At 48.0% G+C, this 25,942-nt stretch overlaps 1 protein-coding gene across 1 annotated transcript in view; it reads left to right on the forward strand.

The window, feature by feature from the left end:
• The first annotated feature begins 449 nt into the window (after positions 1-449).
• The window catches only part of MTMR14 (myotubularin related protein 14), a 31,280-nt gene continuing 5,787 nt past the window's right edge, over positions 450-25,942 (forward strand). The window contains exons 1-17 of the mRNA XM_039733964.1: positions 450-585; positions 661-806; positions 5,097-5,205; positions 6,242-6,317; positions 7,038-7,098; positions 7,612-7,734; positions 8,260-8,333; positions 11,071-11,141; positions 11,732-11,806; positions 14,089-14,155; positions 15,155-15,240; positions 15,465-15,541; positions 15,783-15,819; positions 17,289-17,359; positions 17,983-18,032; positions 18,238-18,376; positions 21,090-21,266. Coding sequence (XP_039589898.1) covers positions 5,152-5,205; positions 6,242-6,317; positions 7,038-7,098; positions 7,612-7,734; positions 8,260-8,333; positions 11,071-11,141; positions 11,732-11,806; positions 14,089-14,155; positions 15,155-15,240; positions 15,465-15,541; positions 15,783-15,819; positions 17,289-17,359; positions 17,983-18,032; positions 18,238-18,376; positions 21,090-21,266 — 1,238 coding nt within the window. The 5' untranslated portion in view covers positions 450-585; positions 661-806; positions 5,097-5,151. The remainder of the gene's footprint in view (positions 586-660; positions 807-5,096; positions 5,206-6,241; positions 6,318-7,037; positions 7,099-7,611; positions 7,735-8,259; positions 8,334-11,070; positions 11,142-11,731; positions 11,807-14,088; positions 14,156-15,154; positions 15,241-15,464; positions 15,542-15,782; positions 15,820-17,288; positions 17,360-17,982; positions 18,033-18,237; positions 18,377-21,089; positions 21,267-25,942) is intronic.

The following is a 25,942-nucleotide window of genomic DNA, read 5'->3' on the forward strand; positions in this document are numbered from 1 at the left end:
GAAGAGCCAAGGCGCCGTGTGCCTCCGGCTGGGCGCGGGCAGTGCTGTCACCCTCGGCACGCACAGCCCGAGCTGGCTCCGTGACACTGCCCGGGCACACGAGCCAGTGCCGCCCGCAGCCGTGCTCCGGGCAGCGACACCGCTCCCCCGGCAGCCCCTCCGCCACGGGCTCAGTGCGTGCGAGCACACTCTGGGAGGCGCCTCTTTCATTAAAACCCGCCTCGGGGTTCTTTCTTTAGGGCAGCGCCCTGGGCACGCCCGCCAGCGCCACGGCCGGACCCACTCGGCGAGGCCTGACAGCGTTTGCCGCGTCTCTCTGCGGGTGCCGGAGCGGAGCGCGGTGCCCCCGGAGCGGCACTCGGCGGCCGGGCGGAGCGCGGTGCCCCCGGAGCAGCTCTCGGTGGCGGGGCGGAGCGCGGTGCCCCCGGAGCGGCACTCCGTAGCCGGGCGGAGCGCGGCGCGGCGGCGGCGGCCCGCGGCTGCCCCCCGGCGGGCTCCGGGGACCGCTCCCTGGCCGAGCTGCTGCTGGAGTTCTCCCGGGCGCAGTACCGCGCCAAGGACGGCGGCGGTGCCGCCGCTGCCAAGGTGAGGGCAGCGGCGCTCGGGGGGCGCGGGGAGCGCGGACCGGCGCGGCGGGCATTGAGCGGTGGCTGTGCGCAGGTGGAGCGGATCGAGCGGCGGTGCCTGGAGCTCTTCGGCCGCGATTATCGCTACAGTGTGATCCCCAACGTGCACGGCGAGGTCTGCGCCCACTATCCGCGGCACATCGTCCTCCTGGAGCGCGACGCCGGTGCCAGCCGTGACTCGTAAGGCCCCCGGTTCCCGTGTCCCGTCCCGTGCAGCGGAGTTGTTGTCCCTGGGAGCTTCCGCGCCCGGCGCTCCGAGGCTCCCGCCGGCCGGGGAAGCCCTGCGGGCTGCGCTGCGCTAATTATAGCCGGTGGTGTCAGCCGCTCCCGGGACTCCCCTCGCTGCCTGCCGGGGCTGCCGAGCTCCCGTGGGGCTCCTCCCAGGGCTCTTGGGCCGCCTTGGGGAAAGCTGCCAAGCCGAACCTGTTACTCGGGGACTGTGAAGGAAACGGGGGTGCTCCGGTGTAGCGCCATCTCTGCTGCATGTAGCCCTGGAGCAAGCCTGAACACACCTAGCTCCTGGTGATTGTTGTGTTGCGGCTTGCCCGAAGGCTCAAGGTTGTGAGCAAGCCTGTGTGGTGCTCTCTCTGCCTTGATGAAGCGCCTGTGGTCTTGCAGCGAGGCTTCTGATGTAGGAAGTCTTAGTCTGCAAATCATCGTGGGTCGGGGGCTCTGATAGGGGCTAGGCAGACAAGACAGCCTAGACAGATATTTCTGTCGTTTCAGACCAGGTTCCAGGTTATTTCGTCTCTCCCCACCATGGTGAACAGGTCAGTGAGCACTGAGGTTCAGTGAGCTAATGGGAAACACTTGTTCAGTTTGGTGCACATCTGAGCCAACACATCTCTGGACTTTGACCCACAAGCTCAGGATCACGTTGGTCTCGCTTCTGACTATGAGCTGCTCCTTCCAGCTCCAACCACAGCCTCTCATTTTTACTTTTCCTTCAACAAAACATAATGCAGTTTTTCAGTCCTGTCTGTGTGTCCATGACAAGAGTGATGTGTTCAAAAGGAGGGTCAACAAGTCCTTCTCACATGTCCAGCTGCTTTGTCTGAGGAAGGAAAACCATCAGCTGCCGTGCTGACACGTGGGCTGGGTGCTGTAGGAGGGGGTCTTTGGAAACCAGCCACAACTTACTGCCAGGTGGGAGAGTTTCTGCCTAATAGTTGGATGAGATTAGAAAAGATTAAACCCCTTGCTGCAAAAAACAGGAAACGGAAGTTTGAAGCTCATAAGTGTAACCAGGGGAAGCTTTAGGGAAGAGAAACTGAATGCTTCTGCTTTTCCTGCTCTTGCAAGAGGAAAGGATGCTTAATTTTTCTGACAAGTATTCAAAGCAAGAGTACTTACACTTGGTACCCCATTTTCTTCTGTGACCTTTGCCAGCTGGCAGTGACAATTGACTGTGATGAATTAACTGTATTTATGCTGATTCTTGGCAAGTTTTGATTTACTGTCTGAAAGAGAGTGACAAAAGCAGACTACACTTCATCATCACTCTCCTGATTTCAGCATGATGATTTTTGTAAAAGCGGCCAAGTGATTTTTAGACAAATGCAGGTTTTAGTTTAATCATTTTACTCCTATGGAATAATTATGAAATAGAGACTCCTGCACATCTTGTGTTATGGAAGGAAAGAACCTCTTTCAGTGAGCAGGACACTCCACCAGGACCGAGTCTCTTTGGCTGCCTCTTGTGGAACCATAGAATGGTTTGAGTTGGAAGGGATCTTAAAGATCATCCAGTTCCAGCCCCTACTGCCATGGGCAGGGATAACTTCCACTAGAGCAGGTTGCTGAGGGCCCCATCCAACCTGGCCTTGAAGGCTTCTGGTTTTATCCCTGTAATGTTTTTAATCAGCTGGTAAGATCTACTTGAGGCTTCTCAACTCTGAGAATACTGACGTGCTTTGGAAGTAGTTTTCACCTGTACAAACTCTTTGCTGTACCATCATTTCTGTCAGTACAGCTGCTTCTGGAGCCATGTGGAGAAGCAGCAAAAAGTTGATATTTTTTAACCCAAATCAGTTTCTTGTGGAGCTGGGCAGCCGGGGGCAGAGGAGGACTTTGCCTGATCAAAGTTTGCTAACAGTACTCTGAAATCCAGGCAGGTGCAGGAGAAATTCTGTGTGTTTTGAACCTTTTGCTTTAGATTTTACTCCTACTTATGCTGCATTTGATCACTAACTCCTGTGAAAGCATTACACCTGTTCTTCAGAGCAGCTTCCTCCTTGCTACTGGAGTCTTGATACAACTTTTTGTTTACCACGTTCATCTCTTGCATTGCTGAGGGTGGTTATTGAGATGAGAAGGTCTGAGAGCCTTATTTGTGGCCATGACTGATGGCAGAGCGGGTCTCTCCATGTGTGTGCAGGCTTCCCAAGGAACAGGCGTGGTGTGCCTGGAGAGGGGCTCATCCTTCCATGTCCCCAGCAGGGTGCAGGGCTTCCCGCTCACTCCGTGTCCTGGCTCCTGCCAGGCTGCTCAGACTCATTTGCAGAAACCTCTCCAGGGAAGTGCAGTGAGTGAAACCTGTTGTCTCAGCTCCCAGAGAGGTGCTTCTCTTATAATTTCTGATCTTTAAGGTATTTTGTTTTTGCTAACTCTCATCTTATTGGAAGCAGTGCCGTGGAGCTGTTTTGGTAACACTGCATTTAAGTTCTTGTTTCCCTCTGTATTTGCTTTTGTAAAGGGAACTGCAGCAGAGTGTAGGATATATCTCTTAATTGCATGCATTCATTTAAAAACAGCCCCACAACCAAATCTATGCATAGAATCTTTTGAGTTTCAAAATAGTTTGGTGTTTGAAATTATACTCAAAGGCATCTCTTCTCACACTTGCTCACGTTTTCCTGCCTTTCCAATTAGCACACACTGTTTAAAGAAGATTAGCTTGAGGTTTTGTTCTTTAAATTCTGGTATATGTCAAAGGTCTTTGGAGCTGGACAACAAAATAATTGTATATGCAGGAAAACATGAAAAAACTTAAACTGCCACTATGAATTCTGAGAACCAAATCCTTCTATTAATAAAAAAAGTATTTGGAAGTCTTGTTTTCTGTTTCCCTTTTTTCCCTGCTTCTACTGGCACCACCTTATATAATATTTTCCATAAACAAATTGATATACATTTTAATAATAGGTTAATTTTTTAATCCCTCCCAGAATGGCAGCTGCTGGTACATTGCTCCACACTCTCAGTGATTCTGAAGTTTAGCAACTTTCATTAACTCCATAGTAAAGGTATTAATTTGTTCTTAGGCCACTGTTTTCTTCCTTCGTTTGAGTTCTCCTCCTGTGTTGTACTCTCCTTCACCCTGATGCACGTATTGCTGTGCATCTGCTCATCATCTTCTGCCCTTTCCATCAGACCCTGGTGATTTCTCTTGCAGCAGAGACTCTCCCTTGGCCGTCCTACTCGTCTTCCTGTGCCTCTTCAGGCAGGGGTGGGTCACTAGAATCAGATCCTTTATCTCAGTTGAGAGCCTGTGCTCTGCACAGTCATGCTGGTACTTCTACATCTCTCTAGGGAATTTCCCATGATCTTATTTTTCCCCTTTTTCAGATTTTCCATGTTGATAATGTATTAACATCCAGAGATCAGGCAATTCATCTGCCTCTTCTACCGTGCTCCATAACTGAAAAGGGCTAACTGGAAATTCTTGTTAACTGTTTCCAGGTGCATAGCCATGCAGTTTTCTATGTCCAGACTTAACCTGGTTTCTAATACATCACTGGATGCTTCTCCAGCTCTAGTCCTTTCTACATTGATAGTTCCTCTTTGAGGTCTCTGTAGTTCAGAAGTGAGTTTGGATTCCTGTCAAATGTGGGCTGATACTTAAACAAACTGGAGCAATTTTAACATTTCCAAAATGTCTCCCAGTATGGAACACAATTCTATTTTGACTTCAACAAGAAAGCAAAATCTAGTTCTGCAGATGCAGCTGACATTAATCTAAGTACCCTGCTCAACCCACTAGCTGATTTAGTTGTTTAATTACCCAGCAACACAAATGCTTGAGGATCATGGAGTGTTCAAGATTTTATTTTCTATTATATTTCTTTTTTTCTTGCAAAACTATCCCTCTGATAGTGAATTCACTGTGATGGCTGCTTTTGAATGGAAAAGTGATAGCAGGGAAAACAGCATGTATTCTTGTAGACACTGACTGTCCTTCTCTAGCAATCCACGTGTTAGTCTGTGGCAGACCCTACTGGTGGTGCTCATGTTTGTCAGTTCCTGATGGTGCTGTCATGTACTGTGCATTGGTCTTTCAAAATCCAGAAAAGGAGCCAGAAAAGTGTCCAAATGTGTTGTACAGCAGCAGAAACAATTCCCAACGTGTTTTCATGCTTACTAACTTTCTAGGGAAAGGGATGGGATTGCAGCCCAGGGTTTCTGTGGTGGCTTTGCTAAAAGACGTGTGAGAAGATGCTCTGTGTACTGACCCAAATCTCTGCCCACTAGGTATGAGAGCACTGTGCAGGTTGGCAAACTGCAGGACCTCATCAACCGGAGCAAGATGGCCAGGTGTAGAGGGCGCTTTGTTTGCCCAGTCATTCTGTACAAGGGAAAGGTGAGGTTTCATAGGTTACCTGTCTTTTACTGAGAAAATGACCTTTCTCTCTGCCATTTGAACTGTGCAGCCATGCCTTCCATCACTTGTCACTTTTCCAAAGGGTGTAAAAATCTGTGCTTAGGTACAAGCAGACAGCCTGTAGTAGCAGGTAGCATTTGCTGTCTAGGCTGCATAAGTTGTCTGTGGGCACTTCAGGCTGTTCTCCCCCACCAAATCATGAGCCTTGCACCAAAGAGCTAACTTTTTTTTTTTTCCTCCTATGTATGTCCCTTCTGAAGTCCTTATGATATTTGGCATTTCAGAGGGGAAAGATAATTATTGTCCCTGTTTGTCCCTTACTCTTCCCAGCAGCTCCCTTTGAGTAACTTTCCTCTCTCCAGAGAAGTTTCCTTTGTCTGCTCCCTTGGGAAGCAAGATTGCATAAATGGTCTTATGAATGTGTGGGCTTGTCTGCAAGGGGATCTGTAAGAAAGTGAAATTAGATTCATTTTTATGTGAATTACTTAAACTGTGTTGAAACCCTGTAGGAATAGTCTCATTTAGAATTTAAGTAGCTTAATTCAGTTTTCTTAGTTGAATTTAGAAACACTGTATGAATAGCAAAATCTCATACCTGTGACAATTTTAATCTAGCTTGACTGATGCCATTGTGGGCTGCATCAGCTGACCTTTTTTGCAGGAGTGAACTGCCCGCAGTCATCTTGGGACCATCCATAATCTCATCTAGAGGAATGTGGAAATAAGGCTCTAGCAGGGTATTAACAGAGAATGTGTTGCTAACTTGGCAGGAACTGACTGTATTAATGCATTGGAGAATTGGAGATGAAAATATGATTTAAAAACCAGCTACAGATAAAAGCACTTGGGAGTTTGCTGTGTTTGGAGAGCTCAATCTGGACCAGGGTCGTAGGGCAGACAGCTGAGAGGTGATAGCTGTAGATACCAACCCTTACTATGTAACCTGAGATCAAATAGGCATGATAAGGAAAGGACTCCTGGAGCCTGGGTGATTAATAACAAAATCTTCCTGCAGCACATTTGCAGATCAGCAACACTGGCTGGCTGGGGAGAGCTCTATGGGCGCACTGGCTACAACTACATCTTCTCTGGTGAGTGAGGAACCATTTGTCACTCTCTGCCTGGTAAGGCTGGTCTCTGCTGGGACAGACCTACACATGAGGCCAAGCTCTTCCCAAAACCAGTGGGAGCTCTAGCAGGGGCTGCTTGTATCAGGCTTAGCATAACAGAGCAGAGACTGAAACCTCATGTCCCTCTCCAAGCACTGTATACAAAACAGTGCCAAAGCTTCTAAGAACCTCTGACAAAAGAACTTGAGGCTGAAGGGTGAGTTACAGGAAATATATAGGCAAATAAAGGCATCCCAAAGGATTCAGAGTAGCAATTGCCAAACATTGGGGATGGGAATAATGGAGGAAAGAGGATTAGAACTTGCTGTTGCTTGACTAATCATTGGGAATCAATGCTGCTAAAGGTGAGATATACTGGACTCCAGGGAAAGCTCTTCAGGGGAGTGGTGGGTGTCTGTAGTGTGTGAGCTGAAGCTTGGCTTAAAAAAGCACTGCATACCATTTTTGAGGTGTCCTCTGGCTGTCAGTCATGGGTTTGACCTGCCCAGGTACTTTTCAATGACAAGGAAAGTGTGGGCTACATTAGAAAACAAGATTTTCAGGAAGAGGAAATGTGGGGAACCACACTTAGGTGTGAAGAGAAGGCACCAAACCATGACCTTTTTGTTTGTATACATATCTTGTTGGATTGGGGATCAAGTGGGTTCACAAAAGCTTCACTTCTTAATGCCTTTTTTGCAGGAGGTTCTGATGATGCTTGGGCAGACGCAGAAGACATTTCCGAGGAAGACTCTGCACTTAGGTTTGTATGCATGATTGAGGTGAGGAAAAGGGAGTTTGCTGACTGGCTCAGCCATTCAGTTCTGCTCTTTTCTAGTTTAGGTTTTGGGCACAGGCTTGAGACCCATTACCAGGCTCAAGGTCTTACTTTCCTTGCTTTTGAGAAAGGAGTCTTGCATATTAATGGCTGGCTGAAGCTTGCTAATCTATTTTCAGAGGAAAGGGCTGGAGACGGGAATATGTAGAGCCATTAAAAATGTATTTGAAGGGCATGGCTGTGTTGACTTCATCAAAAAATACATCTCCAGGCTGTAGAAATGGTGTTGTATCTTAAGTGTTTGTTGCAGAACAGAGTGAGATGTGGGAAGGGACCATGAGCACAAAGCTTGCGGTGTCAATTTGCAGAGTCTGACTTGGCTGGTGCTGTGCTGCTTATGGCTAGGAGTGCTTCAGGGAAGAACTGTGGCTCAGCTGGGAAGAATCAGACTCAGCTTGGTCAGTCTTCCATGCTCACCTTGCTTGTTCTATCTTGCAGAAATGCAGACTCCCAGCTGTTTGACAAGGTCAGAGGGCATGACATCAAGCTGCTTCGATACCTGTCTGTCCGATACATCTGTGACCTGATGGTGGAAAACAAGAAGGTGAAATTTGGCTTGAAGTGAGTCTGGGTTCCTTTGTTTTGTGCAGGCTTTAGTTTGCAGCCAGTGTAGCCCTTACATGTGAATTGCTGTCAGGTGTGTACTCAGCAATCTGGGAGCAGTTTCTGGAAGAATGTTACAGCAGGGTAGGTTAGTTGATGCTGTAAAGAAAACCCCATGGTTTTAGGCCACAGAAAACTGTATCAATAGGCAACATAGTTGCTTTCATCTGTCTTCTGCAGTCTGAGTAGCTTTTTTCCTGTAGAGCTTATAGTAATGAGACAGGCACCCCTTCGTAAGGGAGACAGCAATGGAGCCCTCTGTGCACAGGAACAGAGGGAGCTGTTTCTCTGACTTATCTTAGAGAAAAGCCTTAGTGATTTTGGGCTGTGCCTGTTTATGTGGATGTGTTGAGTAAGTTCTGCCCCTGCTCACAGCTGAGTCAAGTCATAGCCCAGGGAGATGGAACAGGTAGATTTTTTGGTGCTGGTGTCTGTGCAAAAACACTCTGTAAATATCTGCTGTTCTCCTCTTGTCCTGTGCAGCGTGACGTCTTCTGAGAAGGTGGACAAAGCTCAACGTTATGCTGATTTCACACTTCTCTCCATCCCATATCCAGGTACAGGAATGATGTCCAGAGGGATTCACAAGGGACAGGTGACAATCTGTTTCTGGGGACTGGGAAATAACTCTATGTGTGTGTATATGTAAATGACTGTGGCTTGCTGCATGTTTCCAATGTTCCTTCTGGAGAAAAACCTTTAAACTGAGAACAATGCAGTGAAGCTGGATGCTCTGGCAGTGAGTCAGCATTAGGCACTCTTTGAGATGGCAAAATAATTTCTCAGCAGTCCTTATTAATTCAAGCACGGAGGAAAAGTCCCAGAGGTGGAGCTGGTTAAGATGGCCTTTGACATCTCTGCAACTCTAAACTACTACTTGATGCAAAATATATATCTTGTTCTTTGTTATGTAAAGACCCAATTCTTAAGGGTAATTTCTAGTCTAGTGTTCCAGAGCTCCACTGTAAGAAATCCTCAGTGCTTGCAGAGCAGTTCACCTGAGCCTGCAGTGTACAACAGAGGCAGCCCTTTGCAGCCTGTCTCCCTGGCTATATCCATCCCTGTGCCTAGCAACCGCTGCTGGGTCACTCACATCCTACAGATGAACTGAATATTCCTGCTGCCTGCTGATGTCAGGCTTGGCGACAGGATCAGATCAGGCTGCTGTGCCTGAGGTCTGTCTGCAGGCTCTTCTTTCTCCCTAGTGCACAAAGAAAGGGAGAGGAGAAAAAACCAAAACCAGCAAAACTCTGGTGGATGATCCAGACCCAGACTTTTCCTTGATTGCTAGTTGTTGCTCTTATAGATTTTTTAAAGGTATATTTCCTTTTATATAGAAATTATTGACAGTTTAGGGAAAATGCATGAAAATCTGTCGAGTTTGACGTGCAGGTTGCCAGAGTGTACAGAAATAAGGGTATTACTGGTTCCTGTAGTACATAGCACAGATGTTGCTGCTGCACAGATCACCAGACTTGGAACACGAGAAGGACTGTGTACACAGGTCTTCTGTAGGGCTGTAAGGAATGAAGAAGTGAATCTATAGAGTTAAGTTACAGAGTTGTTCCTGTATGGGGATCTGTATATGATAAGCAGTATTATTCAGTGATGGTCCTTCCTCTTCTGCCCTCTGGGACAGCTGCTTTCTTTTGGTAGCTCTTCATTGCCACAATAGAGATAAACCTTAAAAAACTGCAAATACTCCCTGCAGATGTTGCCTGATTTCAGCAGTGCTGGTCCATGGGGGAATGTTGTCACTCTGTAAAATCTAAGGCATACACATCTAAGGATCAGCAACCCCTCTAGTGACTGGCCAAATGCTGTGATACATTTTTATTGATGTTTCCAGGGTTGCACTGAAAGAATCTGTTTTGTAATTTGTTTCTGAAGTTATTCTGAGATCCTATTGCCTTAGGTGAGCAAGACAGTGTCCAAACAGAGTCATAGAATTGTTGTGGTTGGAAAAGAGCTTTAAGATCATTGAGTCCAATCGTTAACTCAATGCTGCCTAATCTCCCACTAAACTATATCCCTGAGTGCCACATCTACCTCTCTTTTAAATTCTTCCAAGGCTGGTGGCTCCATTCCTTGCAGAGGGGCACTTGATCCCTCATCCAGATCATCAGTAAAGATGTTAAACAGGTCCCAGTACTGAACCCTGGGGAACACCACAAAACCTGGGGACCAGCTACCAACTGGATTTAACCCCATTCACCACCACTCTTTGGGCTCAGCCATCCAGACAGATTTTACCAAGTGAAGAGTAAAAACTGTCTGGAGTGAAAGACTTGAGTTAAAATGGGGTATCTGTAGAAGCTTTTGGTAGTTGTGGATGCCAACACTTATGCCATAATCCCCCATTCTTTGCATGAAGTAATTGTTTAATTGGAGTTAAATCTCAACTGACAGACTGTGTCCTGACTGCATATTTGAGGATTAGTCCTATCCTTGCACAGATTATTTTCTTGGGTTTTTGTTTTCCATTGAAATTACTTGTGACTTGAGGGGTGGGAATCTCTCTCCATGTTTTGTGTTTGGCAGAGGGCTGTCTGGGTGGGGTGGGCACTGTGGCACTGCTGAGGTGTGCACAGCACACTGGCAGAGGTGTTTTCTGTAGCCTGCAGGCAGCTGCAGTGCTAATGGTGCTGCTCAGCTGTGACTAAGTGACTGCGGCTTGCAGCAGAGACTTCAAATAGTTGTTTGAGAAGAGCTGAGCCAAAGGACACACTTCAGGAGGGGAGGGCTTGGGGGACAGCTTGGAAATAGTTATGTACCCCCTTCCTTCAGATGGGGTAAATCCCATGTTTGAAAGAGAAGACTTAAATCAAGCCACCTCTGAGAGAGCCCTTTCTTGTTCCCTGCAGCAGATGCCCTGTGAATGTTGGCTTTCCCCAGGGCTCTGCCAACACCTTCTTTTGGTGGCTCCTTCACACTCAGCATGTCAAGCTGATGCCTTAGATCTGTGCAAAAGTCCAAGGCCCTGCAAAACATAACTCCTTGCTGAAACCTTTTGTTCAGGAAAAGATTAAATCAGTCCCTCAAGCTCCCTATTTGCTGTGTTTGGAGTTTGCCCTTTGCTGTGTGTCTGTACTGCTCAGTGCCCTGGGCTGTTGTTGCTGGAGGCCGTGCTGCACAGTGTACTGAGGCTTCCTGCTCTTCTCTTCCCACAGGCAGCAGTTTTGATTGCTTTGGATTTCTGGAGCCTGGGGCTGCCAGCACTCCTAGCCCCACAGGCACTTCACTTGTTAGATACCAGTTAGCTGAATCGTTGTTCATTATCTCCTTTTCTTGCAGGCTGTGAATTTTTTAAGGACTACAAAGACCGGGATTATACAGCTGAAGGTCTCATATTTAACTGGAAACAGGTACGTGGATGTTATGAAATGGAGAGCTGTGTTTTACTGGGTTTAAGTCTTGCCTCCCAGTTCCTCAGTGATGGTCTGTATGTCATGTGCCTATTTCTAATCACAGGGAGGAAATCAACAGGACAAACAAAACAGATATGGAATGTACTAAATTATTGACTGTAAAATTCATATGTAAAATAAATGAATCATTATCCTGAAGTCTAGGATGCTTGACCTCTCATGGAAGGTATGGGTTGCTCCCAGTTTTGAATTCTGACCTTATTGATAGCCTTGGTTCTCAGTTTTTTCTTCATATTTTGTCTTCTGCTTAGGGGATGGTTGAGTGGGGCAGTCTTATAGAAATTCAAAGACTAATATGCCCAGCTTTCACTGTTGGCAGCACATAAAAGCTCCTCTGGTCCATTAGTCCTTCCAAGAGTCTGAGTTTATTCTTACATCTTCCGGATTTTGCATCCAAAGATGCTTTGCTGAGATGTTTTCTTCTCATGCACCATTTGGCATTTGTTGTCTTGTTGGGGTTTTTTTTGGAACTCAGTCCCTTTGAGTCATGACTTTTCTCTGACCAACTGTGTTTGGGTTTTTTACAGGACTATGTAGATGCTCCATTAAGTATCCCAGTCTCTCTGACCCAATCTCTGAATATTGATTGGAGCGAGTACCAGGTGAGCAAAGTGGATGTCTCTGTGGGAGGTCAGGGGGGTATTCAGGAAGGATCAGGAGAGGTTTGAAATCTGACTTGCTCCTATTGCTCTAATCTGGCTCACTTCATAGCATCCCAGTGGGGGCAAGGCTGCTTGACAGTTCAGAACAGCAGTGGAAATCTGTACCCAAAAGCTCTGTGGCTTGCTGTGCCCCGAGGCAGCTGACTGTAAAGGCAAACCTTTTTCTGTAGCTTTCAGAAATTTGCAATCCATTAGGGAGATAGGTTGCTAACAAAGGTAAGGAACAAAACAGGAAACAGAAAGCAGTATTACCTGTTCTCATTCTCCGCTCGACATGGGCCTGCCCTGGGCAGACTGTCTGGGCTGTGGGAAGTCATGAGAGAGGTCAAACTTCCCCTCTGTGGGCAGAGCCAAGGGACTGGGCACCTTCATGGGTATGCAAGGTGCCTTCCTATGGGAGAGGAGCAGATAATCATAACTGACCATGGCAAATCTCCACTCCTTACTATGGACAGCGTGGCAAACAGTAATTGAACTCCTCTGTTTGCTCAAGCTTCAAAGTCTACCTTTGTTCACAACAGGGAGTATCACCTTATAGTACTGATTAGTATGCTCAATTTCACACCTCAGTGGATCTACCAGGTTTTGTGGGGATTGACTGTGCTGGAGCATGTCACGTTATTGTGCCCTGTGGCTGGAAGCACCACAGAACCAGCAGAGCTCCCTGTGCTGGGCCACTGTTTGTTGTCAGTGATGTAAATACTGTTTAAGTGCCAGCATAAGCAGAATCACAGAAAAGTTGAAGCAGAACTAATAGAACTAGAGCTTGTGTATGGCTAGAAACTTGTTCACCAGAATACTGAGCAGCCAGTATTTTAAAAAGGATATTAAAAATTGAAGAGGGTGTAATAAATAGATGCAGAAATTATTTGAGGCCTAGAGAACATGCTTCACTCAAAACTGAAGTTCTCAGTCTGTTTAGCTAATCACTAAGGTGATTAATGTATAAGTACATTTTTAGGGAGAAAATAGTAATTCTAAAGCACTCTTCAATCTGGAGAAGAAGAGCTGCACAGAAAGCAGTATCTTCATCTGAAATCAAGGCTTCAGATAAGGAAAGTCTTGCATATTACTTTTGAGAATAATCTGCTGGAACATGCTGCCAGTAGTGAGCTGTCACCCCTATTTGAGATGCTTCTCTGGGCAAAGATGTTGCCAAGTGCAAGCCTCAGGCTTTACGTGGGGCAACTGAAGAAAACTTTCTCATTCGTGATATAGAGATCAGACTGGATAATTGGATGATGCCTTCTAAAATAAGCAGAAGATGGATTGAATTGGGCAGATAAAAGATTTTGTAATTATGTGTTTTTCTGCTGCAGGCTGTGTTCCCCGTGTCCCTAATGTTTGTGGCTCTGCAGGCTTCATGGCTGACAATATGCTCTTTGTCTGACACTAGTTTCAGTGGAAACATGGATGTGCACACATGCAGGCACACGGCGAGGGTTCTGTTGCTTGTGGTCACGTGTCACTTGCACCACTAACACTTCTGCCATGAAATGTGTCCCACTCTGCTTTTTCCTTGCCAGTGCTATCTCATTTCCCTTGAGCTAGTCCTGATTCTGATCAAACCACTGAAATTCCCTGCATCTGCTCATGACATGGTGGTCAAGTGACAAGATTGGCTTGTTCTGATGTTCTTCACCTGTATGTCCTGTAGTACTGGAGTTCTCTTGAGTTCAGAGCCCTTCTGTTGTTCTGCTGCTACTTGGGGGTTACTGAAGAAGTCCGGTGCCTGTCTGGAGGGTGGGCGAGGGTCAGCAGCCAGCTGGAGACATTTTCAAGGACCACAGAGTTTTGAGCATAGTGCTTGGGCTGTGGGAGCAGGCTGCTGGCCTTGGCCTGCACATCCCATCGTGCTGCTGGCTTTGCACACATGGCTGGAATGTGGCTCAGCCACTTGGAAAAGTGCATGTGTGCAGAACTGGGTCAGTGCTCTGCAGGTGTTTGCTGCCTCTCTGAGCATGGGCTGCTTGCAGCTCCTCTGCCAGCTGGGAAGACAGTAGAGATGGCCTTTTATTGTTTTATTTGCCTACCTGTTATCTTGTCCCAGAGTGCCTTTTGCAGAGGATGGGGGGATTGATACAAAGGGGAAGTCTGTCACTTTGAGGAATGGCCATGTGGTTATTTCTGCTTTGCTGCTGTTCTGGATAGAGCAGATCTGACCTGCAGAGCAGCCTTTGGCTGTGGGCAGACCCTTACCATCAACATTCCTCTTTCTGCAGAGCTGGGACCTCGTACAGCAGACACAGAACTACCTGAAGCTGCTGATCTCCATTATCAATAGTGATGGTAAGGCAAACTCCTTGCTCCCAGCCGTGTAACTGGAGCAGTCACTGTCCCTGGAAGAACAGCTGATGGTATTAGTGCCACTGTGGAGCCACTCCCAGTACAGAAGTCACTTTTAATTCTCTCCCTTCAAAACAGGGTGATGGTCCTGCCATCTCAGAACTCCAGCTCCCCTGTTAGAGAGGGACTTGTTGATTCCTTGAAAACCCTTTCTTCCCAAATATGAAGGGGATATCTGAAAACTTAGCCTATTGTTTTACTACTTTAAACCTGAAGAGAAGGAATGTTGTGTCTTTGCTTTTTGACTCTTGCTCTTGTTTTGCTGGTTACCTGTGTTTTGTCTTGCCAGCACAGCATCTCATTTGGTGCCTGTTTAAGGGCCCCTTCCACCCCTTTTCACCATGGACACTCCAACTCTTTGAAGGGTGTCTCTTGGCCTGTGTGGCTTCCCATTCCCTCTGGGCACTGTGGCCTAGCACTGATGGATGGAGCCATGGCTGGCTCTGAGAGCATGGCCAGCTTTATTCTCCTGCAGTAGCTGTGTTGGGACACACTGCAGGTTTTCTGTAGGGTGTAGGACTTGTGCCTTGTGTGTGCCTCTGATCAGTGTGCAGGTTACTGTGCTCAGTAGGAAGGTTAGTGGGACTGAAAAAAATGTTCAGTTGAAGCTGTTTTCTCACCAGTGTAGGAATAGATTGTGATAGTGGGTTTACAGCTAGGTAGGTGTATGTTCAGGGTAGTAATGTTCATACCTAATGACTCTGTGTCCTGAGAAGCTGTCAGGATCAGGAGAGCACATCAGCTGGTGCTGCTGACAGCCCAGGACACTCTGAGCAATCGGTTGACTGCTGTATTGAAGACATAATGTTCTGGCTGAGCTCTGCTCTTGAGCCTGGTCTGTGGGTACAGAGAGTAGCCTGTCTCTGCAGATTTTCCATAAAGAAATCATTACTTTCATTGTAACATCCATTTTTTTCCTTCTCCTTCCTGCCCCTGGAGCAGATGACAGCGGGCTCCTGGTGCACTGTATATCCGGCTGGGATCGAACGCCTCTCTTCATCTCCTTACTGCGCCTCTCCTTGTGGGCTGTGAGTACCTGGCTGACTCCTGTTTCTGGGGCTGATTGCTTGGAGGGTGAGTGACTGTCACCAGGCAGTGGTGGTGGAGCTGTTAATGTTCCTTTGGACATGCTGTCACAGGCAGGTGGAGGAAGATGGGCACCCTGGATCACTGTGACAGTTTTCGGCAGATCATGAAATTCCCAAGTTCTAGTCCCCAGGGCTGCTGCCTGAAGGCTTTGTTTGCTTTGCAGGATGGGCTGATCCACACGTCCTTGGAGCCATCTGAGATTCTCTACCTGACAGTGGCCTATGACTGGTTTCTCTTTGGGTAGGCATGATAAGTTTTATTCACATGTGCGTCCCTGTGCAACAGGGGAGAAGTCTTGAGGGGTCATTTTGATGTTTGTTCACAGCCAAAGGTTGATTTTTGAGCCGGTCCCAATGAGCTAGGACAAGAAGGGCTGATATTTTTTTTTTTATCTGAGGGCTCAGGCAGCTGGCTGTTCTTGACAGCTTGTACTGTTCTGCTGATTCTGGCATGTGATGAGCTTCCCTTGCTCTCTTCCCAGGCACATGTTAGTCGATCGACTCAGTAAAGGAGAAGAGGTGAGTGTTGGTCTGGGGCAGTGGCTGAGCACTGCTTTGTGTTCTCAGGATATCTGTTTATGGTAGCAGCATTCACTGCCTGCTCCTGGTTGTATCAGTGGTGTGGCTGGGCTCTAAAAAGATTGTTCAGGTGCTGGAAATACGAGGTAAGAGCCTTGCCCTGTCACTTTGTGATGCATAATTTGTGGGAATTACTTCTCTCTCAGGCCACGGTTTTTGTGGGGGGATGTCACTTCTGCCAGTTTCTCTCCTGTGCCATTAGTATTCAGGCCCCATATCAGAGGGTGCTAGGACTTGCTGTTCAGCTCAGCAGTGAGAAGGATGCTTAAGGTGTGTGACTCCTTGAAAATAAAGCTGGATAGTCTTGTGAGCTTGTCCTCAGTGCCAGCCCTCCTGCCTGGGTGCTGCAGCTGCATGTGGCTTGCATGTCATTACAGGCTCATGGAGCAGCTTGTGCTGGTTCCAGTGTGTGTTTGGTGGGATGTGTCTGTGGGTGCACATATGGGTCTGGGGGACATTTAAAATTAGTGGAAGTATTTCTCTTCAAAATCTTTCACTGTTGAACAAGAAAAGAAGATTGCTCTGACTATAGTTGCAGTATAATGCACTATCATTTCTGAGTAGAAAAGAGGTGGGTTCTGTGTCTAACCCCGTTGCTATTCCCTTGCTCCTCGAACTCTCACCTTACTTAGGAATCTTCTGCCTTCAAACAGCAGACACACAACCCTGGCCTATTTTCCGTCTTTCAGGGGTGCAGAATCCCCTGAAAGATTAAATATCATTCCTGCTATTCATTTCTTTCCTGGAGTTCTGCTGGCTCAAGCCTGAGAGCTCTGCTCTGGTGCCTGCTTGGTCATGGGTGGAGCCAGTAGCTGCAGCAGGAGAGGGGGTGCCTGGCTGCCTCTGGCACTGCCTGCTCCCCACTTCTCCCAGGAGAAGGGCACAGCTCTGCACGGGTGGGTGAGGTGGCAGAGGCACAGTGGGGTGAGTGATGCAGAGCAGACTGTGGTGTGGCAGGGCAGGAGTTTGGGGCCACAAATGCTGTGGGTACCTCATGCTTCCAGGTGTGGTACTGGTCTGCTGCTGAGGTGGAGCATGTGGCTCTAACCATGCAAGTCCTGCTGGATTTGCTGCTTACCTGGGTGTATAAGCAGCTGCTGCCATCTCTGTTCCATTCTGCACTGATGGCATAAGTACCTGCTGTGGGCTTGCAGCATGTGTGCAAGGCATTGATAAGGAGACTTCTTGTTCCCCTTCCTTTCTGGTCCTCCCCGTGGCAGGGAGCAGAGGGGCAGTTTACATGGAAGAGAAGGCCCAGGATGTGATGGTGGCAGCCTGTGGCACACTGGAGGCTGGTAGCTGCAGATTTTTTGCTGTCTCCTTCCTGCCAGCACCTCCTCATCAAGATAAGAGGCTGCATGAAGCCTCGGGTTCATTCCTGAACCGCTCTTCTCTTTCCCTTTGCTCAGATTTTCTTTTTCTGCTTCAATTTTCTGAAGCACATCACCTCTGAGGAGTTCTCTGCTCTGAAGTCACAGAGGTAAGGAGCCTGTGCTTGCTGCTGCATGGGCTACAGAGCCAGGGAGCTTGTTAGTGCTGCTTCTTTGGGGAGATGGAAGCCCTGGTGTCCTGGCCCAGTTTTCTTTAATTTATTCTGCACTCTGAAGGCTGCAAAACGGGGCCGAGGCTTGTGAGATGCCACGTTGTGCTCTGAAAAACTGTCCATGCTGAAATGTGCTCTCTGCTTAATGACTGTCCGTGGCTGCTTTAGCACGGATGAGCCCAGAGATGTGTGCTCTGGCTCAAGCAGGCTGCACAGCAAGCTCCATCAGGCACTGGTGGGCACAGAGGGGTGGCTGCTTTGTAATGGACAAACAGCATAAAATCTTCTTATTTCAGGAGGGACAGAAAGAAGCAAAGCCCACCCTGGATGCTCTGAATAAGCACATCACGTGCAGAGTTGCCTGTTGCCACCTTCTCAAAGCACAGGGAGTTTGGGTTGGGACTGTTACAAGTCAGACAGTGCACACTGGCCCATCCTCTCCCCTCTGCCCCTGCACAGCTAATTCCCCACTACTCTGATCTGCTGTGTGTGACAGAGACCTGGCTATGGCCAGCCTGCCCTGAAGTCTGCCTGAGGTAACTTTGTCTTTCCTTTCCCAGGAGGAAGAGTTTGCCACCTGGCTTCACCCTGGAAGAGATCTGCATGCTCAGTGAGTGTCAAGCATCAGTGGCCCTGGTGCTGCTAATGGTTCATTGCTTGTGGCCTTGGGTTCCCAGCTTCAGGATGACCCCAAATGGGTGTGCTGCCTGTGGAGCCTTGCAGGAACACAGGGCACAGGGAAGTGTATTGCTTAAAGGAGAGAAAGTGAGTGGAACCAAGCTGGGCTTCAGGTAGCTCTGTTTTCTTCTCTCTAGAGCAGAAAGACCGAGGCAGCACCACAAGCCTGAGCAGTGACTTCTCCCTGGGGATGGAAAGTTCCCCTGGAGCAGCTGGGAGCTTTACCTATGAAGCAGTGGAGCTGATGCCAGCAGGAGCACAGGCTCAAGCAGCATGGTGAGGAGAAAACCACTTGGTGAGCTGAACAAAAGGGGCTGGCTCTGGGCCTGATGGAAAAAAATATTTCTGAAGTGTCTTGCCCTCCAGGTTTGCTCTCTGTAGCATGGATTCCTTACAGTGGGGGGAGAAATTTGGCTGTCAGAAGCTTTGCTGTAATTTGTACTCCAGAGCTGCATCAAAAGTTGGAGGCCACCCCACATTAAAAGGCTGTCAGAGTTCTGCAGGGATGCTCCAAAGTTAGTACATAGATGAGAGTAAAGCACATTTGTTTCATTTTCACCAGTTTCACTGTTAAACTTCATCCACAAAGGATTTCATTACTTTTAAAAGATTGTTCCAAACTACCAGAAAAATTACATTTCACAGCAGCCTCCCCAGGGAAAAGTGGAGATGGTTTAGCTGCCCTAAAATGAAGCTTAATCAGAGTTTAGGAAAGACATTATACACAGGGAGTGTCTGCAGTTAATGGGAGCTGGGCTGGGTGGCCAGGAATTCCCTACCTAAATTTTAGCCCCTCTACCAGCATGAGGCGTGTGAGCTGAAAGCAGGTTCCTGTCTGCAGCACTGCTTAGAGACTGCTTTTTTCCAGGGGAGAATTCAGTACTGCCTCTTGATAGAGGGTCATGTAGGACTTGCCTGGGGATGCAGGTGGCTGTCTGGAAGAGGGGAAGGTGTCTGGCAGCTCTGCTGCCCTGGGACAGGTTTTGGACTTGATTGTGGAGTTTCTGGTGCTGTTTGGGGATTTCAGAGCCTTGCTGTAGGGTTGCCCCTCTCAGTTTAATTTTTCTCTCCTCTCCCTCAGCACATGTGAAGATGCTATTTTATATTGCAATTATTTTAAATTAAATCTGGGTTGTGCTGGAGGCATTGAAGTCCTCTGGGACTGAGCTTGCAGCCATGCTAGTGGCAGCAGCCTTTCTAAAGCACATTGTATATTCAATCTAAAGTGCTGAGAAGGGAAAGGAGAATATCCCTGCAGAATCACAAAATGGAGATGGAGCTTCCCAAACTCTTTGCCAAGTGAGCAACACGGAGTCCTCTTAACACACAGACCCTACCTATCCACATCAAAGTGACTGCATCAAGTAGGGAACAGCTTTCCACTTGCAGGGCTGCAGGGTAGTGAACTGGAAGCATTTGTGTTGCTCTGGGTGCTCAGGACATACAGACTTGATTCTGCTGCACAGAACCTGTGTGTGCTTTTTGCAAGATGTGAAGTGACCAGAGCATGCTGGGGGAGATAGCTGCACATGTGTGGATCAGGACTCGATTTTGAAATGTGCTTCCTAACTCTGGTTGCTTTTATTTCTGTGGGGGACCTCAGGCTGTGCTGGGGCCAGCAGCTGCTCTGCAGGGATGGTTTGGGCCATGCTGGGGGGCATGAGCTTGGGAAAGGGGAAGGTTGTGAGCCTTGCCATAAGTGCTCAATGAGAAGACTGGTCATGGCTGTTTTACTGCAGGCTGTTGTGGCTCTGTAGTCTGGAGAATACATAGGGCTTGCTACAAGCTGGATGAGCTGTGCTGTGCATAGCATGAGGGGATGTACTTTGTTGTGTTGCCCTGAAAACAGGTGGCCTCACAGTCTCTGTGCAGGGAGAGGCATTTGATTTTTAGCTGTTCAGACCTGTTTGTGCAGGCTGTACTTGGAGATGTTGGCAGCTATGATAACATGAGATGAATAAAGCTTAAGAGAGGCTGTGGTGTGATGTTTGAGGGTGGACACCCTTCAAGAAATGAAGGGAGGATATCGCACTTTCCACTGTACAATGAGCCTGTCTTTAGCTGCACTTGCTGACGGTGCTTGAGATCTCAAAGCTGAGATGCCCTTCCATGTTTTAGGAAGAGTAACATCTTTTCCCTTAGTTTGTTTGCTTTAGAATTTTTCTTTTTTACTTTTGTACATAGGGAACCTTTGTCCAATTCAGCATGGTCTTGGAAGGGGAGAAGTTCTTGGGACTCTTCCAGGGAAATCACAAACCAAACAACTGACATAAGAAGGAAAATCTTCTGAACGTGGAGCAGCAATGATATGAATTAATCCCAGATGTGTATTTGTTTGGCGTGTAGTTGGATGGTACTGTGAGCTAAGGCCTGATGCAGCAATGGACAGTGAATCATGAATCTGAAAGTGCTGGCTAGGAAAGAAGCCAGAGCAGTTTGGGCTGTCAGCATAGACTGAGAGAGAACTGAAGCGTACCTACATCTGGAGTGACTGTCAGCTGTGAGCACATGGTCAGACGTGTGGTCAGTGGTGCCCAAAGGGAATTGCTAAAAGGGAAAATAACACTGGTGGTGTGTCCCTGTCACCCTCGGTGCACACGAACGCCCACCTGGGCTGATAGGCGCTGTGGAGCTCAAGCAGATTGAAATGGTCTTTCCCCGCTGGGAGGCCCCTTGCTCAAGGCATTTTTGCTGCTAGACTAAACAAAGCAATCGCTCTGTGTGTGTGGGCTGGTGCATTCTCCCGTCTCTGATTTCCAGGTCACGTGGATGGTGATCTATAAAAGAATGGGCTAAGATGGGTTGAGCTCAGTGTACCCCCTCCCTGAGCTTTTACCGTGACTCATGGCTCCTTAGGAGGGAGGAAGGCGGGTTCATTGGAAACAAGAGCTTGTAGCTGCTGGGCTAAACTCCAGCCTGTGCTGGAAAGGCTTCCTAGTTGGAGTACATAGAAAAGTCAGCTTTCTCACCCACGCCCTCTATCCCTCAGGAGGAAGAGCTGTGCATCGTCACCGCAAGCCGTGCTCTGGAGCAGAGCACAGCAGTCTGAAGACAGGCTGCCTTCCACAGGGATGGTTGAAGTCAAGTCCTCCAGCTCCTCCTCATCAACCCATTCTGATAACTTCCTGAGGATTGGAAGCAGCCCACTAGAAGTGCCCAGATCCAGGTGAGATGGGACGGAGCAGGGCATTTCTCAGCAAAATGAGTGTCTGGTAATGGGACTGCAGGGCTGCACTTGTGTGGCTCTGGAAACACTGGAGCACCTGTGTTTGTTAAGAACAAACCTCAGGAGGCCTGTTCCTCTCTAGTCTGACCTTGTCTGGAGTGCTGGCCATTAAACACAGACACTCCTGCCTGAGCCCCTAGAGGAGCAAGGAACTGTGCTGATAACAGCCAGCTGTCTATGCCTGTCCTCAGCGCATGCCTCAACTCTGAGCTCTGGCATCTCTGCATCCTGCATGCTTGCAGCTCATAGCTCTTTCTCTGTCTTAACACATCCACCAGGGTTTGAAATGGCTGTGGTGTTTGGGGAAGGAAGCTTTTCAAACCAAGCAGACCTCACTCTGCATCTGTCCTCTCGCCCTTTTCTCCTGCTGACCCTCCTGATAACGCAGGTTGGAAAAAACTGGGTGCTGGTGGCAAGCAGAGGTAGGAATCTGCTGGGAGCAAGCTGCAAGCACTGTGCCAGCACAAAGGATTCTGCCCTGAAGGCAGAGTGTTCCTGCTGGGGAATGGGGACCCTGGACCTGAGCCTAATCTCACACCATAACCACAGCACCCTTCTGGAGTCTGACACTGCGATAGGGCAGCGTCGAGCCATGAGCTGGCCCAGGGAAGAAAGAACAGAGCCTGTGGAGCAAGCACTGTGTGTTTAAGCCAACATGGAATAAAGAGACTCTGAGATAAGAGGTTGCTGTTAACAGCATCAAATGCTTGTGTAGCCTCTGCAGGTTTTCTGATGAGTCTTTTTGTAGTGATTCTGAATCAGCCACCAGCCAAATCAGAGTACTCTCTCATTATGTGGAAAATAAAATGACAAACAAGCATGGAAAATTTATAAGACTTTCTTAACAAGTGTCTCACGATTCCAGAGAAAAACCCCAGTGTCTGACAGTTTTCATTAATGAGGGTAACTGTTCTCCCCAGGGAAAGATATCAATAGGAGGGGTTTGAATTGTTGCTGGTGCCCACCTCTGCATTTTCTGTAAGATGGAAAGAATCTCCTGGGAAGAGAAGAAAATATTGGAAAGAAAACAGCTTGTCCTGGGAGCTGCCTTGTTCACAATGGTAGTGCCACAATTCTTGTGTGGTCCCATGCCATTCCCAAGGTCTGACAAACTGTTCAGTGCTTGCTGGTAGTGCTCAGGAAGAAGTTTGTAATGCTTCAGCCAGACTGCTCTGCAAGAGCAAAGAGGAGGTCTGACAAACTGTTCAGTGCTTGCTGGTAGTGCTCAGGAAGAAGCAGTTTGTAATGCTTCAGCCAGCCTGCTCTGCAAGAGCAAAGAGGGGAAACAGGAGTAGGTGGAAGAGCACCATGGTGAGGGTTAGGGTTGCCTTATCAAACACTGTCATGGGTTGCAGTTTCTGGGTTCTAAGCATGGTATGTTTTCTCCTGAAAGAGGTTCTGTCATTCCACTTGGCCTTTGGTCTCCCTGCTTCAGCTGTGGTAGTCTGAATTGGTCTGGTAGATAACACAGTACCTTCAGCCACCATTTTCTACCCTGAAGGAAACAGTGAGTCCCATTTTGCGTGGAGGACTGTGATGGAAGGAAGAGGTAAATTCTGTCTCTTCATTTCCTGAAAAATTGTGGTACTAAGATGGAAAAGCAGGAGCACAGAGACTGATCAGGATGCCAAAAATACCTTTATTCCTGCAGTGCTGCTGGCAGGTCAACACCCAAGGCTCTTGAGATGAAGAAACCACTATACTTGACTTCCTAATCCTCTGCGTGGCCATAGCAACAAAACACTTTCCTCAACTTCTGCTGCAGTGGTTAAAATGGTTGCTTGTAAAATGCCAGCAGGTATCCTTCAGGTAGTTCAGGTCAACAGCCCAGTCCAGGTGCTGGCAGGCAGGGGAGCTCTGGAGGGAACAAAAAGGCAAGTCAGCAGGAGACATGAGCAGGGCTGGGAGGGGGGAACTGGACTGCCCTAAAAGAAGGGGTCACAAATGCCCAGTCAGGCATTAGGAGCCAAGCCCCTCTCCTGGCCAGGCAATGTCAACAGGCTGCTGCTGTCACATTACCAGCCCATCTTGTGAATCTTGCTCTGATCCAGAGGTCCTGGGTAAATTCCAGGATGGTTCTTGTTAGACAAAGCAGTACAAAGGCAATTCCTCTCAGTCTTTCTAGCTTATTTCAACATGATGGTAAGATCACATCTGCAGAAGACAAACACAGAGGAAGATATTGCATAGACTATTTGCAGAGTAGGACAAGGTGCTGCTTGTTCTACAGACAGCTGAGCTGAGTATGGCAGTCAGTGTGCCTCAGATTGAACCCCCTGCATGCAGTGGGGTTGCAGTTTGCAAACCTTTCCCTGTATTTGCATTTGACACCAGCAGTCTAAGCATCCCATGACACTGCAGAAAAATTCTGTATCTGTGTCAGGGATTTAGCATGTATCTACATAGCACTAATGTGGATTAGCAGCTGGATAATCTTTGGTTGAATGTGCTTTTGCTAAGTCAATTAAACAAAACCCAAAGTACTATGATCTAAAGAGTCGAGATCTGGAGGAGTTAAATTGCAGAGGATCTGCTTTGACCAGCAGTCACAGAGAATTCCCTTACTTAAGGGCTGCAGATGGCTGAACTGTGGGTCTGGAGGGAGCACAGTGATAGCAGAGTGGGACAGAGAAGCTGCTGCCCCTTGGCTTTGGGTGTTTTGTTGGTAGTGAGAAGACTGTGTGTGCACTGTGTGTCTTGCTCCTTACAGCCACCTCACTCAGAAGGTGTGTATGCAATGTGACAGCTTGGGGCAGTGACCACAGCAGGAGAGGAATTGTTTACAGGAATGTTTTCTGGAATTACTGCGTGACCATGCCACAAAATGGGCTTGCTGGCTGGCACATGACTGTGTGCTGCAATCAGAAATGGTGCTCACAGAGAACAGGCTGCTCGGGCACTATCCCAGCCTGTAGATAACTGTCTGGGATTCAGCCAGGATTTGCAGTGCTTGGCAGGGTGCCATACTCCTTGCCAATATTTCCCACGCAAAGGTGGGAAGGGTTGCCCTTTACTGCAGGTTGCTACAGTCTGCCTGTACATGCAGAACCTACTTAATGCTTCAGTTTGAGGCAAGAGCATATGCTGGCAAATGAGCTGCTTCCCAAATAGTCCTAGGTGTGTGGAAATATGTCAGGTGAGCAGGAGCAGCACAGGGCAGGATGGAGCCTAGCTGTTGGCACTTGGCACTCATCTCAGTTACGTATTAGGAAAGGGAAGGATCCCTGACTGTTGCTCTGCCTCCAGTATTGACTCTTCTCTGGCAGGCAAGTGAGAGTCCATGTGCTCTGAAATACTGTCTTGTGCAGCATGTTGCATGGAAAGCACTGACCTAATTAAAAGGAACCATTCCAGGTTAGGAGCTGCCAGTTTATGGCCTGCAAGAGGTCCCTCCTTGTGTGAAGGAACAGCTTGCAGCTCATCTCTGTTTTGCTAATCTAATTTAGTTAATCTTGCACTTTTGAGGGAGTTTCTTCCCACTCGTGGACCTGAAGAGGTGGGTGTGTGAAGCTCACTTTGATTCTTTTTCTGTCTGCCATTAGATGTCTGTGGCAGAGACAGCAACTTGGAGACTGGCTCTATCTCATCTCCTCTAACCATGTCAGCTCTGCTGTTGTTGTCCGGCTGCTTCCCAAGACTCTGTGCTGCCCTCACTCCTAGCCAGCCTCTGGCATGGCTGTCATGTATTGCAGGCGTGCTGTTCTTAAAGACTTGGGAACTGGTTCTGGTGTCCTGGCAGTTCCAGCTTGTTCCAAGGGCCTCACTGAAGCTCTTTTGGGGCTCTGCAGTAAGATCTTACAAGAAATATTCAGGGTAGAAATTACAGGAACACTTTCACCTCTAGCACTGACTGGATTGCATTGGGGTGCAGTTACCCCAGACATCTAGTCTTGGTCTCAAGACAGGCTCAACTTTTAAGAAGCTCTGCTGCCATTGCAGTGGGAACACAGAATTTCCCATGCTGTGTCTTCCCAAGCTTAGTCCCTGCTGTCTCTTGAGGTTGTTCAAGATGCTTATTGATTGTGACATTTCCCAGGAGCCTCCCTTGAGAAGGCTTTGGGGATGGAGGGGAAGGTCTGCCCCAATATCTTACCTCTGCTGGTCAGGCTCAGATCTCTGAGCCAGGAAAGAAATTATTTAGACTCATTGCAGAGTCAATCAGTTTATTCAATGAATCGACAAGTGTTTGTTCTGCTGTCTGGAGGCAAGACACAGAATTGACTGCCTTGAACTCTTAGACCCCAGTGTTGTTGCTTTATATGAAACCTTACTAAGTTTGCACAGCTGCTTGACAGGACTGGGGACCCCAGGAAGGGCTGGAGGACTAGAGAGTCACCAAGTCAGTGTTGCAGGAGATACACTGTGCTTTTATCAGCCTGTCCATTCCAGAATTCAAAAGATTACTTGATCCACCTCTAAGAGGTGGTGTAAAATCAGTTTAAGCTTAGCTGACAACCATGGAAGGTGACCAACAGCTGGAAGCTGGGGCCACACACCCAAAGCAAAAAACAATTTTCTGTTCACCTTCTTTATCTGACTGGTGTGGTTGATGATATTGGGCAGAGGGATATTTTTGCTGTCCCTGGTGTCCTGGATCATGGCTTGCTATGTGGGCA

This window comes from Passer montanus, unplaced genomic scaffold, assembly GCF_014805655.1.
Source record: "Passer montanus isolate IOZ18808 unplaced genomic scaffold, ASM1480565v1 scaffold9, whole genome shotgun sequence".
NCBI lineage: Eukaryota > Metazoa > Chordata > Aves > Passeriformes > Passeridae > Passer > Passer montanus.